The sequence below is a fragment of the Macroventuria anomochaeta genome (assembly GCF_010093625.1).
Source record: "Macroventuria anomochaeta strain CBS 525.71 unplaced genomic scaffold BU25scaffold_24, whole genome shotgun sequence".
Classification (NCBI taxonomy): domain Eukaryota; kingdom Fungi; phylum Ascomycota; class Dothideomycetes; order Pleosporales; family Didymellaceae; genus Macroventuria; species Macroventuria anomochaeta.
The window spans coordinates 227,115-241,100 of record NW_022985385.1 but is presented as its reverse complement, the minus strand read 5'-3'; the positions used below and the strand labels follow the sequence as shown (position 1 = coordinate 241,100).

Sequence of the window (13,986 nt, the reverse complement as noted above, 5' to 3'; positions counted from 1 at the left end):
TTTGCTTCGATTCCATCACCACTTTACTCCAACATCAACGCCTCCCACATCCTCGCCCGCCGTAACCACCCACCCCTCGCCCGCCTTCACCACCCGCCCCTCCCCCCGCCGTCGCGCACATCCACAATGGCCGCACCCGACCCAAAGGAAGCCTGGCAGCGCATCCAAAATGAGCTCACCCGCCGCACCTCGCGCCTCGGCGGCTCCGGCGGCGGCGCCCCCAAAGGCACAGCAGGCGGCATCGCAGGCCTCGTCCTGCTCGGCGGCGGCCTCTGGCTCGCCAACAACGCGCTGTTCAACGTCGACGGAGGACACCGCGCCATCAAGTACACGCGCTTGGGCGGTGTGCAGAAGGAGATCTACAACGAGGGCACGCACTTCAACATGCCGTGGTTCGAGACGCCCATCACGTACGACGTGCGCGCGAAGCCGAGGAACGTGGCGTCTTTGACGGGAACAAAGGATTTGCAGATGGTCAACATTACGTGCAGAGTGCTCAGCAGGCCGAGGGTGGAGGCGCTGCCGCAGATCTACAGGACGTTGGGAACGGATTATGATGAGAGGGTGCTGCCGTCGATTGTCAATGAGGTGCTGAAGAGCGTGGTTGCGCAGTTCAATGCTTCGCAACTCATCACTCAGCGTGAGAACGTCTCACGGTTGGTGCGCGACAACCTTGTCCGGAGAGCGGCGAGGTTCAACATCATGCTCGACGATGTCTCCCTTACAGTAAGCTCTCTCCCTTCACCCTCTCCAAACCTGTACTAACGAGGCCCCAGCACCTAGCCTTCTCCCCCGAATTCACCGCCGCCGTCGAAGCCAAGCAAGTCGCCCAACAAGAAGCGCAGCGCGCCGCCTTCGTCGTCGACAAAGCGCGCCAGGAGAAGCAAGCCACCGTTGTCCGCGCCCAGGGTGAGGCACGCTCCGCCGAGCTGATCGGAGACGCCATCAAGAAGTCGCGCACATACGTCGATCTGCGAGAGTTCGAGAACGCGAGGAACATTGCCCAGATCCTGCAGCAGTCTGCGAACAAGGTCTACCTCGACTCGAACGGTCTTGGTCTTAATGTCAGTCAGACAACGAGCGATAAGGAGAAGAGGGCGAAGCAGTAGAGGGTGGTATGGTGAAGATGAGAAGATGAGAGAGGAAGCATGTGATATTGTGTATAATTACAATTATGGAGCGGGAGGAGAAGAAGCGCATCATGCAAGCGTGCGAGTACGTAGCTTTCCACTCATGTCTAACTACCAATTTCTGGACTCAAGCTGTGTGTCCCCCTGCATCTTCGCCACCTCACCGTACCTCCGCACCCTCGAGTTCCTTCGAGCACTCCTTCTCCGCCATCGAATCTTCCTTCACCAGTCTAAACTTATTCGCAACCTCACTATCAAACGAACCCGCTGCATGCTTGACACTCTTGCGTCTTCGATCCCTCCCCACAGGGCCCATCACCGTCCTCCCGCTATCACTGCTGCTCGAGTCATCACTTGAATCCTGTTGACGAGCCATGACTTTCATCAGCCTCGGATCTGAAACAGGATCTGGCCCGTTGTCGTCGTCGTACATGCCTGACATATCGCGTGCCAGGCGGTCATGGATGCGGTTGTCAGGTGGGGGGTAGACGTTTGGATCTGTCCTGTTGCCATGGTTGTGTCTAGTCTTGCGGTTGTCATGCTCAGATGGCGAAGAGCGCTCTCGGGAGTTGTGACCGGTTTCCGTGCCGTAGTCTGTGTCGTTCCGGCGGTCTGCCGCGGTTTGGCCATTGTCATCGAAGTCCAGTTTGCGGTCATCTTGGATCTGACGGTTGTTTTCTGTGTGGCGGTCATTGTAGTGTAGGCTAGAGGATTTCGGTTGATCATCATTGGCGTCATCTTCACGGCACTTGTCGTCTTGCAGCAACACTGGGCTTGCCACGTCGAAGTACACGTCATCGCCATCCTGTTCGTTGTTATCTTCTCCTTGCGGCTTCGGTGCGCTGAAGAGTGATCGGCCTCCAGTCTATGAAGGTATGGGAGGGAGTCTGGTGATCTGGCTTATCGAGGGTCGTCTCTCCATTTGTGTTTCTTCTGGGTATTTGTGTGCGGAGATCATGCCGCCTCTCCCAACGCCTCTCATTGAAAATGGAGTTTGGACCTCGTGACTGGCGTTCGGTGTGGCCGATGTACGACGGATCTCTGGAATATCGAGCTTGTACCTGAACTTGCTGCTGATGGACGGGTCAGAGCTCGTATGGCGAACAAGCTTGGGACTTGACTCAGAAGTTGGGTGCTTAGGATTTGGATCTGCTCCCATGCGAGGATTTGACTCTGTATGCCGTAGGCGTATCACAGACGGGATGCGTTGTACTGCCTGTGTAGTAACTGGTTGGAATGGTTTCTTGCGCGGGTGTTTGTCTGAAGGATCGAGATCCCCCTTCTTCTTGCAGAAAAGGAACCTCGAGAACAAGGCGTTGTGCTTGCTGTGTGGATTTCTCGGTGTCGATGGCTGGCAAGTCAGCCTTCTGAAGATGCCAGTCTCGAAAGATGAGCTGGACGATGAGCCGCGTCTCCGACGATACGGGTCGTTCGCACCATCTGTCCACCCGCTTGCTGCAAAGCTAGGGACGTACCCGCTGTTACGTTTTGCAAAGCGTCGCCGCTGACTGACAGTCTCTGCCAGTGTATCCTCCGGCTCTGGTCCTGTGTAGAGACCAGGCCACGCATGGGTCTCGGACGAAGCGCGAGCATGATGCCCAGCAGCTGGAGAGAGACGAAATGAGGCGTGCGCTCGCAGTGCGGTCACGAGCCTTTTGCCAGTCCTTTGCTGGAACAGCGGCAGGTGGTTGGCACTAGAGGCAGGAAGGAAGGTGTAGCAGGATGCTAATAGCTGCAATGCGATAGCTTGAACAAGAGCATCGAACGCTTCGGCGCCGTTGCCTGTGTAAGGCAGAGAAGATTCTGAGTCTTTTAGTCGTGCGAGGAGTTGGCTGGTTGTAGGGAGGAAGATCTGCCCATCTTGTCAATCCTCTTACGCTGTGCCACGTGAATAGGTAGACTTACCTGCCCAGCATGTCTGCTCTTTGACACCCAGAACTCATCGTGTTCACGCAGCTCGAGCCAAGCGGCCACCTCCTTCATGATCACGGCATCTGCCTTGGTGTAGCCAGTACCATCATCTACGTTGTCGGAATCATCGTCCACCAATCGTGAATAGATATAAACCTCGCTACTCTCGCCAAAGAGCCAATGTAGGTACGGTGATCGAGGTTCAGCATCGAGCGACTGCTCAGGGACGACGTTGATGCTGAGTCTATCTCGTCGTGTGCGACGAGAGTAGCGCGAGGACGATGCCATGGCGGTTGCATTTAGGGCTGCATTAGTGATGCAGTTACAGGTGAATAGGGTAATGATGTAATCAGTGTAGGTGAAGAGTGAAGATGAGGTCACTCAGTTGGGCTTTCTCCTGTAAGGGCCACGTGGGTATTGTGAGCAGATCCAGAATGTCGAGATACCGGTTTGTTGGGTTCGTTGTTGACCAAGGCAGGCGCTACGTTGAGTTGGAAGCCACAGCTCATTATCGTGTATACGGCAAGCATGCCCAGGGAAGGCACTGTTTGGTCCACACCTTTACATATCCTTTCCATCACCGCGTTGCAATTCTCAGCTCTTTCGCAGGACTCCGTTTATATTCATCAAGTGCCGCCCATCTCAACATCACCCCCATCTTCTGTACCAGGCCGCACCGCTTCAGACATCAGATGCAAGCCATCACCGGACTTAGAGATAGCAAGACGCTTCGAGTCCCCTCTCTTTGCCTTCGCCGCGTTCAGTTTTGCAAGAAAGCTCGTGGACGCTGGCTCTGACACTTCAGCAGATTCTTGCGCGTCCCCGACATTTACCTCAGGCTGCGTGGCAGCTGCATTCTGCGCAGTCGCTCCATTCGCCTCATCAACATCGTCGAAAAGATCATCTCGAGGCCGCAGACGCCCGACTTTCGCAACTAATTTTGCAGAGCTCATAGCCAGCAGATCCACATTTGGCAGCGAACGAAGCGGCTTCTCCTCAGAGTCTGCATCCGTGTCCGGCTTTGCGAAGAACATGTCCGTCCCAATCGTCGACGCCCATTGAAGACTCAGCAATTGGCCGTTATACATAACGAGCGGGTTTTCGGTATGCAAGCCAATGATCTGTGCTTCGCCCAAAGTTTCTGGCTCCTGCCCGTTGGTGCTGTCGACTACTTGCGCATCCTGTTGCTGGCCGCGCTGCGCGTTGAGCGCGCGTAGTCTGCTCTTCAAGAGCGTGGGATGACCTGTGCGGCGCTCGCTGTCGACATGTTTCTGGCCTTTGGGGACGTTCGACAAGTCGATTGGGATGTAGAAGTCCTCTGTCTCGACATCGTCATACTCGTACTCCCATTCGTCGGCTGTGTCGGGCATTGTGCAGGTGGTGAAGTTGGTGAGGTGAGTGGGATGTGATTGGAAGCTAACTCGGTAAACGGAGAACTAGCACAGTCAGATGCCAAGCGCTTCCGAGGAAACTTTCGATCCACTGAAATTGTAGTTTCTCATCGGACATTAGCACCCTTGCGCGACATTTCTAATTCCAATATAAACATTATATTTTAACTTTTCTTCATCAGTCAAATCAGACACGAGCGCGGCATTCAGTCGCATAACTCCGCTTGGTGTAGTTGGTTTATCACGTTCGACTGTAATATTCATTGTTATCGAAAGGTCCCTAGTTCGATTCTGGGAGCGGAGATATTTTTTGCGCTCATAGCGTCCTCGCGATGCTTGAGCAATCTCTTTTGGCAAAAAGCAAAAACGAAAAACCCTTCCAGCACCTCAGTAAGCAACAAGAGACAAGCGAGAAGAGACATTGGAGCTTAGTACCACATTGAATACTTTTGCACAATAGTTGAAGCGGTCCGCAAACAGCAGTCCGTGTTCCTACGCTTTCGGGATCCAACGTTACAGAAACATTCGGCCATTTTTCGTCTCGTTCTAGAGGAAAGAGCATCAATGTTTGAAGTTCTAGTTTGGGTCCATGATTGGACAATCTCGGCTTCAGAGAAGGACAGCAGGAACAAACACATCTAAGTCTCGACGTTGCACTTTGTGGTGCATAGTCCTTCACCTTTCTGGGGCAAGAGAGAGGAACATCAGAGCAGAAATCTTGACCTATAATCAAAGTTCCTGAGAGCGATCCTAGACAGAAGGAGACAGGACATTGCGGAGAGCATTGTAGATTTTTGATCAATTTGATCTCAGGCAGGTATATCCACCAGCCTGGGTCGTTTGTAGGCAAAAAAGGCATGAGAAGTCCCCAGCCAGTTCTGAAGTGGAAGCCATGCCATGGATTCATCTCTCTTTCAGAGGTGAGAGATGCCAGTGTAGTGTTAGGAATCTATGGAAAAGAGCGATCGAATACAGATGTTGTGCGTATCAATACCACAGGCCCAGCAACAGAATTATGATACAAGCATTTAGCTCGTTTCGATACAACTTGGGGGAGTTTTTTTTTTTTTTTGCGTGGATGACGTAAGTCTTGATGTATATGATATCGACAATTGCACTGAATCTTGTAAGCCCAAAGCGACAGAGCAGACATCGATCTTGACGACTTAACAGTTGGTGGAGGAAAGAAAGAGGCACACAGACATGAGGCCGTGCTCTCATGATTCTGAACTCAAAAAACACATCAGTCGTCAGACTTGGAATTCTTAAATTTGATACTTGGGAATATTGTTAGGAGAGAGAGTCAGGTGCAACAAGAGACCTTTCGTACCTCACTGTCGAGGCGACGTGCATACCATCCAAGCTTTCAGATTCTATGGACATTTTTGTTGAATAAATCTTTTTTGGTTTGCGTGTATTAACGTTGCAGAGAGGTTGTGTCTTGAGTCATCGACTTTTGCTGGACGGGAAAACATGGGTTTGACGGGAGCACTTTTGTTGGAGGAGCAGAGAAAGTCATACAGCATCTCACGAGGAGCTTTGATTGTGGATGCATTTCAAATTGCTCAGAATGCTCAGTGGCTTTCTGCCTTAGCAAGGGCAAGAACATAAAACAGACCGAGGCACACTTTGGATGGAACCAATCTGCAGCAAGAGGATAGAAGAGACACGACTTGTCTGCAGTATTGTTTTAAGGGCATGAAGAGATGAGTGCGGTTAATGGTGACTGTCGAAGTGCAATGACAGGTACATATAGCTGCAGTGTAATCAGAAAGCGTCACACGACCATGTGGTTTGGCAATTCGTGTCTTTGATATGACAGTCCGGTGGAAAGAAGAACGTAGAGCAATCCCCTTGTCATTTGAGAAAAATTTGGAAGAACCAGCACCGGAACAAAGGAATAAGCATGTATTTGTATTTCAGGATATTCTAATCGACTTGGAAAGCCACAACGAAGTCGCGATACGGTTTCTGATCGAAAGGTTCCAGGAGCAGAAAGATATCAGGATGTCTGGTTTTGCTTCAAGATCTGAAAACCTCTGAAAGGCAAAGAACATCAGGAGGGTTCGGGAGACACTTGCCATGTGCCCGATGGACCGGCTTTTTGGTAACATTGACTTGCTTTGCAGCGACGAAGGCATCACGTCTGTTGGAATGCTTTTTGGGCACATGTTTTTGATAAATTCCAATTTTGGTATGATGGGATTGGGGGGTTGTGGGGTAAAGAGGATAGAGAGCCGGAAGCCAGACCGCTTTTTACAGTGACAGAGCGCGCCGATGGGTTCAAGAGTCAGCTGATAGACATAGACATCCAGCCAGTGAATGGGCGCTGGCACGAAACATTCTAGATCTCGCCTTGTGTGCCATAATCATCATCGTTTGTTCGTATCGTACATAATCATTACATCCGTATCACTGCGTGACGGCCCTCAACCCCTGCAACATCAACCCAAACATAACCCCCCTCGCAACCCTCTCCTCCTGCAAACAATCAAACACCTTCCCCAACGCCTCCCCACTCGCCGCCTGCCCCATAACACTCGTCAAGGCACTGGGCATCCCCCTCTCCACCAACAACTTCCTCGCCTTAACCCTCAATCTCTCCTTCTCCTCCTCACTCGCCCCCTTCGGCCACGTCTTCAATTCCTCCTCTGTCGGCAAGGCGTTCTCTCTGATCTTCCGCAGCTGGCGTGCTAGACCTTCGTCAGAGGTTGTGGAGTCGAGTGTTGTTTGGAAGAGCGTGGTAATGGATGCGAGTTGGGGGTTTCCGGGGCGCAGGAGGAAGGTTTTTGCTGCGTTTAAGAGCGTGCGCCGGAGTGTCCAAGCTGAGGAGAGGGTGTAGAGTTCGTTTATTACCGCGAAGAAGAGTTCGATTAGGACGGTTGTTTCGGGCTCGGAAAGGGGCGTGTGCGTTTTGGGTTGCTTTGTGGGTTTGGCTGGAGGCGTTGTGGTGGAGGCGGTCACTGAGGTTGCTGATGGGCGACGTGGTAGGGGAGGTACGGGCGACGCGGCGTCGTTATTCGATGGCGCCATCGAGCTCAAAGACGTCCGAGAGACATTACGGGCGTGGAATGGATCGAGAGATGTGCGAGGCGGGGTGCTACTGTAGTCATCCGTGATTTCACTGGGCATGGGCGGTAGGTTCATAATCTGGTCGCCGCCTAGGGCAGGGCTGAGGTCTATGCTTCTCCTCGGGCTTGGAGCGCGACTGTTGGCCCTCGATCCATAGCGGGAGGAGCGGCCAGAGCGCTTGCCATCACCGTCAGGATTGTAGGAAGGTCGGCGCTCCATCTGAGCTTCGCGTTGGGGTTGCTGGTCGATAACCGGCGAGTTGGGGTTGCGAATTGACTCCATCGATGTGCGTTTCGAAGCCAGTGATAAAGTACTTTCTGAACGGATGTGTGTGGGAAGCTCGGGGACGATGGACTCGGCTCGGCTGTGACGGGTCTTCGGAGGCTCAGCTGTGTTCGTGGAGGTTCGGGAGAGATTGGCGGTGCTGCTGATAGCGCTTGGTGTATTGGTGCTGGTGACGTTTGTGACAGATTCGCGGTTCTTCTTTGCCCCGAAGGGTGCAACGCTGCCCAGGACGCCAGTGACACCGCCAAAGAGAGCTTTGCCTCCTCCAGCGACTTCCTTTGGCGCCTTGGATAGTACATCGAACGTAGACCCTATGCCTTTCCCCATGGTGTCGAAGGTCTGGCCCGCCCAGCCAATACCAGGGAAGCCGCCACCTGGTGTCTTGCCAGTTCCGAGCTCCTTCTCAAGGAAACGCTTCATACCTTCGCTTTCGGCCAGTGGCTTGTACTTGACTGCATCGTTCAAGTAGCGCTCGAGCTCGCCTCGAAGAGAAGGCTTAGAGTGGCCCTTCCAATTAGGTAATTCGGCATGAGCTTCAATAAACCCAGTCGTGCCTGTGATAGCTGCAATGCGACGAATAACCTCGTGCAACGTCTCGAACTCGGTGTACTTCCGAGCGGTCATCCATCCAGAGTGGTGGTGAGAAGAGGGTTCGATTTGAATCAAGTACTCTGCGTTGGGTTTATTCTTTATAACGCCCTTCTCCCCTGGCATGCTGTCGTCAAAGATGGATATCGTGCTGTTGTAAAGTGTAAGAGGAGGTGGCCTTGCTGGCACTGGTCGATCGTCATCGTCGAGGAGTGCGGTTGGCGGGTTGTTGCCTAGCAGCTGATCGAAGCTAGTAAATGCCTTCTTCGACTCCTCAGTAGCTTCTGGTGGTGATGCTGGTGCGGCTTGCGAGGGCGGTTGCGCCGGCGGGGCGGAGATGCCTAAGCCTGTCGCCTCGCCCTCAGTTGTAGCCTCGCTCTGCGATGATGTTGGGGTCACAATTCCTTGCGTGGTGCTTGCCGAATGATCGTCAGTCAAGGAGGACGTCGACTCGTCCAGGCTCCTCAGGCGTTTCGCGTCTTCCTTAGCTATCAATCGACTCAGACGCTGTGCTTCCTGCATAGCTTCGTCCATCGCGTCCTGGGCCCTGCTAACGCGCCGCCCGTGCTCTCTGCGCTCTGGCGATATAGTCTCTCCCGTAGTCTTCTCGATATTGTTCTTGACATTCTGCAGTTGCCCAGACGACTCCTCGACGCCCGCGTCGATGGCATTCATAAGCTCAGGCTCGCCGTCCTCGAGGAGGTATACGATCCAACCGTTGATGAACTCCGGCTTAGAGCAGCTCACTACGATCATCTCGAGGATGACCTTGGCAAGGATCTGGTGCAAAAATATCCTTGCTGGCATGCAGTTGTACGTCTTGTGCTCTAGATAGTTTTGGAGAATGTCTTCGGCGGCGACACTGAACTGCCGTGTCTGGTACTCGGCATCGAGGATGTTTGCGAGCGTGCTGTCCCGCTTCATCTTGAGGTATATGTCGACAGCTTCGCTCGGTGCGTCGCCTGGAGAAGCTATAATGGCAGCTGACAGCTCCTGCAGGAGGATGATGATGAAGGAAGATGAGCGCGTTACGAAGTCGACGAAGTTGTCGGCAGGTCGCTTGCGGGAGAGATGTGCTGACACAGAGAGCATGAAGGCAGTGAGGGTTTGGCGGCACGAGCTGGGGAAAGCATCTTCGGCAGGCAGAATGGGTGAATACCACCATCTGTATTGCATTAGATAGGTTTATCTGTAGCGTACCGAGGACATACTTGACATAGTCCCGAATGACAGCGTCTGTCAGCTCTGTCAACGCTGCAGCTGTCTCTGGCTTGAACTGTGAGTAGTCGAGATTCATGCCCGAGTAGAGCTTCAAGCTCAGGTCTGAGCCGTCTGAGCCGTCTGCATCGCCATCTTGCCTTTCCTTCTTGTCTCTCCAATCCAGAATCCTGTTCGCTACGTGCGCGCCCAGCTCCCGTTTCCTGGCTTCGCTGCTCTTGCCCTTGTGCTCTGCATCCTCGCCACTTTGTGACTGCCCCTCCCATGTCGCATGAAGCACGACTCCACCGACGACGCCGATGAGCACGAGGCCGACTCGGCCAAGTATCAGGTATGTCCCTGCACCAAGGCCCACCAGACACGCTCCGAGCGTCTCGTTGCTGGCTGTGGCCAAGAACTGCAGTGCGCGGTCTGTAAGGGCCTTCACATCGAACGGCGGCGTCTGGTGTGCTTCTTTCTGAGACGCTGTGTCTGCTGCCTTTTCCTCTACAAGATCGTTGAGCGGTTCACCGGCGGTCGTATCTGGCGCATTCGCGGTCGCTGCAACGGGGTCGCTCATGGTGGCTGCGTGAGCGCATGCATGGAGCTCGAAGGAACTCAAGGGACTCCAGCGACGCGCGAGAATGACTGTCTATCAGCAAGGAACAGCACAAGTGTCGTCTGCATTCGCTCGGAGGGCTCTGGGGGTACTCCTCGTTTCACCGCTGTCCAACGGAGCAACGATGCCCCACCTCCGATTGGTAAATTGATCTGCGATTGCTAAAATTGCCATCCCTCTCCAGCTCCAAATTCTTCAACACCCACCTGCATCATGGCTTCCACACAGGCACCCAACAATCCCGATACCCTCGCCCACGTTCAAAAGTTCTGGGAAGCCAGGAAGCCTCGCAGCCCCGTCTACCAGTTTCTGCTTGACGACATCAAGCTGATCTATGCTTCGAAAGGTGTCGTGCGAGCGCGGCTCTTGCTGACTAAGAACCACGTCAACACACACGGCGGCATTCACGGGTCAGTGTCTGCTACACTCATTGACTGGGTCGGCGGGATTGCAATTGCAGCATGGGACAACCGCGACAAGGCTGGCGTGTCGACGGACATTCACATCTCATATGTGAGCTCAGCGAAGGACGGCGACTGGGTAGAGATCGAGGGCAAGTGCGACAAGGTTGGAGGCACACTGGCGTTCACGACGGCTACGATATGGAAAGTCGTCGATGACCAGCCAGGGCCTGTGGTTGCCACAGGAAGTCACACAAAGTTTGTGAAGGTTTAGGTGAGGGGTCACGCTGTCTTCTTTGAGGTCTCGTCCGCGCTCCATGGATGATCGAACTCCACTCGGATTGCGAAGATTGACGGCGCCTGAACTGGACGCCTCTGTGATAGCCGCTTGGCTCTGGGGTTTGAACGGTGATAGCGCCTACATCTACAAGGTACAAACATATCTCAATGAAGGGCATCTGCACTCATCAAATCACCATACTCGTTCTCCTTGCTACTTTTGTCTGAGGTGCGCGAGTATGCAAACAGTCCCGCCACATCCGTTCGACGAGACCTCGGAGTGCCTCGGTGACCTGAACCTTCGCAGACACGCTTGCAAGACAACATCCAGTAGCCCACACCAGACCCTGATCCTCAATGGGTAAGTTCGCCCCATTTCCGTGCGATTACCCGTACAAACGACGACGACGACATGCACGTTCTGCGACCCAACGTTTGGATACCCAGCAAACGGCGGGGGTCAAGCTCGTGGCACGCAGCTGGGCATGCACTCCGGGGAGCCGCAGCTGGACCCCTGCTTAGTTCCAGCCCCAGCTTCCCTGACGTCTTGCCGCCGCTGCGACTCTTGAAACCACATTGCTCACTCATGTGTCTTCCTGCTACAGCAGTTCGATCGAATTGTCCTCGCTAGGCACTGAGCGCATAACAAGAACATTACTACAGCCACGTCAAAGCTCACCAGTAAGTAGCATTCCGCGCAAGTCCGGCAGCCCTACACCGATCCACAGACCTCTATGTCATCCTTGTGGCTCCGCTGCTTCCGCCGCTTCCCACCTGTGCAGCGTTCGTTGCACTTTCTTCAAGCCTTGGTGGGGCTATCGCTGTCAACCATAGGTCTGGGTGGCGTCGATCTTCCGCACGCTTCCTCGGCCAGTCATTCACGCAGCAGACTCGATGAACATTCGGAGTTTGACAGCCTTCTCTGCGCTTTTGTCAGCGCCGGCAACTTCGGCGTCCATCATTCGCTGCCAGACTTCCTTGTTTGAGTCGTAGAATCTTGTGCTAACTGCACAGTGCCTATCGTTCCGTACTTCCAGCATGGCGGCGTGCAAGTGCCGCTCGGGGAGCACCTGCCGTCATGGCTCCCGCCGTCATCCATATCTTCCATCCACGTCCCTGCATATCCCTCGATAGCAGTGTATTCTTCGACGACCCCCACTGCGACACCAGACGCTGCGCCGGACGCTCTTTACGACTACGACCTACCTACTATCGACATTCCTAACGACCATCCTTCGAATGAACGTACGTCCGGGCAGGCTCTCACGTCTATTGCTGGCACTAGTGGCTCCTCGAGAGAATTGGACGATCAGATGAAGGGCAGAAAACCCGCCATTGCCGCCGCTGGGACATTCTTTGGCCTCTTCTCGTTCTCGCAGATATACCAAAATGTGCTCTTTGACAAAATCACACCCTGGTCGGAGCGAATGGAAGAGAAGGCATGGGTTGCATCATCAGAATCATGGATAGACAGGAAAACATGCGACTGGTTTGGCATGTGTGGAATATCACATCTCAACAAGTTACGGTGGACAAGTAAGGGCAAAAAGCAAACACCGCTGGACGGTAAAGATGCAGAGAAGATAGACCTGGGCAGCTTCAAAGAAGATGCTCGGATACTGCCAGAAGATCACGACGGGAAGGAGGTGGTTGAGATTCCGCAGTACGTTTTGGAGCATGCGCCATTAATCCATCTCTACTCCGGCGAGAACTTCTGGCCATGCGACATGACCGACCATTTGATACATACCACGCCTCACCTCAACTACACCCCGCTTCAAGCCACCGACGATCACCCAAACGTCCGAACTCTGAATGAGCTGAACAAATGGGGCCGGTTCGTATACTTGCAAAGTGACGACAACGTAGAGGATCGACCGAGGTGGTTAGGAGGAAGCACCAACATACCTGAAGTCCCAAGCGACGGCGACGATGGTGCCGATTGGGAAGATGAAGACCAAGAAGTGAATCACCCTGAGGGTGATCAGAACTACAAGAAGGAAGCATGGTGGCATGCAGGAATTGGCGACACCGAAGATAGGGGAGGTATTCGCCCCGACTTCACATCGCCAGGACGCCTGATACCCACCAGCACACCGGAAGGTGATAAACTTGTAGAGCCGGAAGAAGAGACTTGGCAACCAGAGCTGATGAAAGATCGCCGTCGATTCGAGGGGAAGAAGGTAGTTGGTGGCCGGAGCGACGCGCCTGCAGTGCTCGTCGTAGTGCCCAAGGGCGACGGTGTAGTAGACGCCTTCTGGTTCTTCTTCTACAGCTACAATCTCGGAAACACAGTTTTCAACGTACGCTTCGGTAATCACGTCGGTGATTGGGAACACACGACCGTGCGGTTCCACAACGGTGTCCCTAAAGCAGTGTTCTTCAGCGAGCATGCGTTCGGTGAAGCATACACATGGGACGCCGTAGAGAAGATTGGCAAGAGGGTAAGTTGCGAACATGCGTGCAAACACGAATAACACTGACAGTCAGTAGCCCGTTGGATTCTCCGCAACCGGCACTCACGCCATGTATGCTACAGCAGGCGTACACCCCTACGTTCTCCCTGGCGGCATCCTGCACGACGTCACCGACCGCGGTCCTCTTTGGGATCCCAGTATGAACATGTACTCGTACACCTACGACTATCAGCGCGACCACCTCACAACCTCGAACCTGACCCCTGAAGCACCCGTTGGCTTCTTCTACTTCGCCGGACACTGGGGCGACAAGTTCTACCCACTCGGCGACCCTCGACAGTACCGCTTCCTAGGCCAATATCACTACGTCAATGGCCCTCTAGGTCCAAGATTCAAGAACTTGGGCCGCCAGCAGATTTGTCAGGGGAATGGAGATTGCATACTGAAGGACACTCTTGACGGCAAACGTCAAAGAAAGATGAGGAGATACCCTCATGTTGGCGAGGGAGAACAGATGACCGAAGACGACGCGAAGAAAGTCTTTGGACCTGAGTACGATTCTGCATCTTAGGCGTTGCATGCCACGATATCCATGATTCTTACGCTCGTTTCAGTCTGTTTGGCGTTGGCGGTTGCTTTCTTCATCCTGCCGACGGTTGTTTATGGGATTATATACGGCGTGGAAGTCTGGCAATG

General features: G+C 53.7%; 6 protein-coding genes and 1 non-coding gene across 7 annotated transcripts; 4 read left to right on the top strand and 3 right to left on the bottom strand.

Moving 5' to 3' along the window:
- The first annotated feature begins 79 nt into the window (after window positions 1–79).
- Window positions 80–1,277, top strand: BU25DRAFT_492645 (uncharacterized protein). Its single transcript, XM_033711655.1, has 2 exons — window positions 80–726; window positions 777–1,277. The coding sequence occupies exons 1-2, from the start codon at window positions 127–129 to the stop codon at window positions 1,107–1,109; spliced, it is 933 nt and encodes a 310-aa protein (XP_033559916.1). The 5' UTR covers window positions 80–126; the 3' UTR covers window positions 1,110–1,277.
- Window positions 1,278–1,820: 543 nt separating this feature from the next.
- BU25DRAFT_371570 (uncharacterized protein) lies at window positions 1,821–3,269 on the bottom strand. The gene is made up of 2 exons (XM_033703987.1): window positions 3,036–3,269; window positions 1,821–2,982 (listed from the first exon to the last, which is right to left on the bottom strand). Exons 1-2 carry the CDS (start codon window positions 3,111–3,113, stop codon window positions 1,996–1,998), a joined length of 1,065 nt encoding a protein of 354 aa, XP_033559915.1. The 5' UTR covers window positions 3,114–3,269; the 3' UTR covers window positions 1,821–1,995.
- A 293-nt stretch (window positions 3,270–3,562) lies between these two features.
- On the bottom strand, window positions 3,563–4,411 carry BU25DRAFT_396489 (uncharacterized protein; the record flags this gene model as incomplete). Its single annotated transcript, XM_033704834.1, has 1 exon — window positions 3,563–4,411. The coding sequence occupies one exon, from the start codon at window positions 4,409–4,411 to the stop codon at window positions 3,668–3,670; it is 744 nt and encodes a 247-aa protein (XP_033559914.1). The 3' UTR covers window positions 3,563–3,667.
- Window positions 4,412–4,650: 239 nt separating this feature from the next.
- BU25DRAFT_t97 lies at window positions 4,651–4,736 on the top strand. Its single transcript has one exon. It is a non-coding gene; the product is annotated as a tRNA-Tyr (tRNA).
- Window positions 4,737–6,795: 2,059 nt separating this feature from the next.
- Window positions 6,796–10,471, bottom strand: BU25DRAFT_109737 (uncharacterized protein). The gene is made up of 2 exons (XM_033700326.1): window positions 9,589–10,471; window positions 6,796–9,542 (listed from the first exon to the last, which is right to left on the bottom strand). The coding sequence occupies exons 1-2, from the start codon at window positions 10,152–10,154 to the stop codon at window positions 6,845–6,847; spliced, it is 3,264 nt and encodes a 1,087-aa protein (XP_033559913.1). The 5' UTR covers window positions 10,155–10,471; the 3' UTR covers window positions 6,796–6,844.
- BU25DRAFT_412382 (Thioesterase/thiol ester dehydrase-isomerase) lies at window positions 10,377–11,066 on the top strand. The gene has a single exon (XM_033706777.1). The coding sequence runs from the start codon at window positions 10,407–10,409 to the stop codon at window positions 10,866–10,868; it is 462 nt and encodes a 153-aa protein (XP_033559912.1). The 5' UTR covers window positions 10,377–10,406; the 3' UTR covers window positions 10,869–11,066.
- Window positions 11,067–12,186: 1,120 nt separating this feature from the next.
- BU25DRAFT_345209 (uncharacterized protein) lies at window positions 12,187–13,861 on the top strand (the record flags this gene model as incomplete). The annotated part of the gene is made up of 2 exons (XM_033703034.1): window positions 12,187–13,317; window positions 13,367–13,861. The coding sequence occupies 2 exons, from the start codon at window positions 12,187–12,189 to the stop codon at window positions 13,859–13,861; spliced, it is 1,626 nt and encodes a 541-aa protein (XP_033559911.1).
- Window positions 13,862–13,986: the final 125 nt, after the last annotated feature.

Bases quoted from the DNA above. Each gene is read 5' to 3' on its own strand.
- BU25DRAFT_492645 (XM_033711655.1), top strand. From the start codon at position 127: ATGGCCGCACCCGACCCAAAGGAAGCCTGGCAGCGCATCCAAAATGAG. The intron at 727-776 runs GTAAGCTCTCTC...ACGAGGCCCCAG, and splicing joins TCGACGATGTCTCCCTTACA to CACCTAGCCTTCTCCCCCGA.
- BU25DRAFT_371570 (XM_033703987.1), bottom strand. From the start codon at position 3,113: ATGAAGGAGGTGGCCGCTTGGCTCGAGCTGCGTGAACACGATGAGTTC. The intron at 2,983-3,035 runs GTAAGTCTACCT...CAAGATGGGCAG, and splicing joins AGAGCAGACATGCTGGGCAG to ATCTTCCTCCCTACAACCAG.
- BU25DRAFT_109737 (XM_033700326.1), bottom strand. From the start codon at position 10,154: ATGAGCGACCCCGTTGCAGCGACCGCGAATGCGCCAGATACGACCGCC. The intron at 9,543-9,588 runs GTATGTCCTCGG...AATGCAATACAG, and splicing joins GTCATTCGGGACTATGTCAA to ATGGTGGTATTCACCCATTC.
- BU25DRAFT_412382 (XM_033706777.1), top strand. From the start codon at position 10,407: ATGGCTTCCACACAGGCACCCAACAATCCCGATACCCTCGCCCACGTT.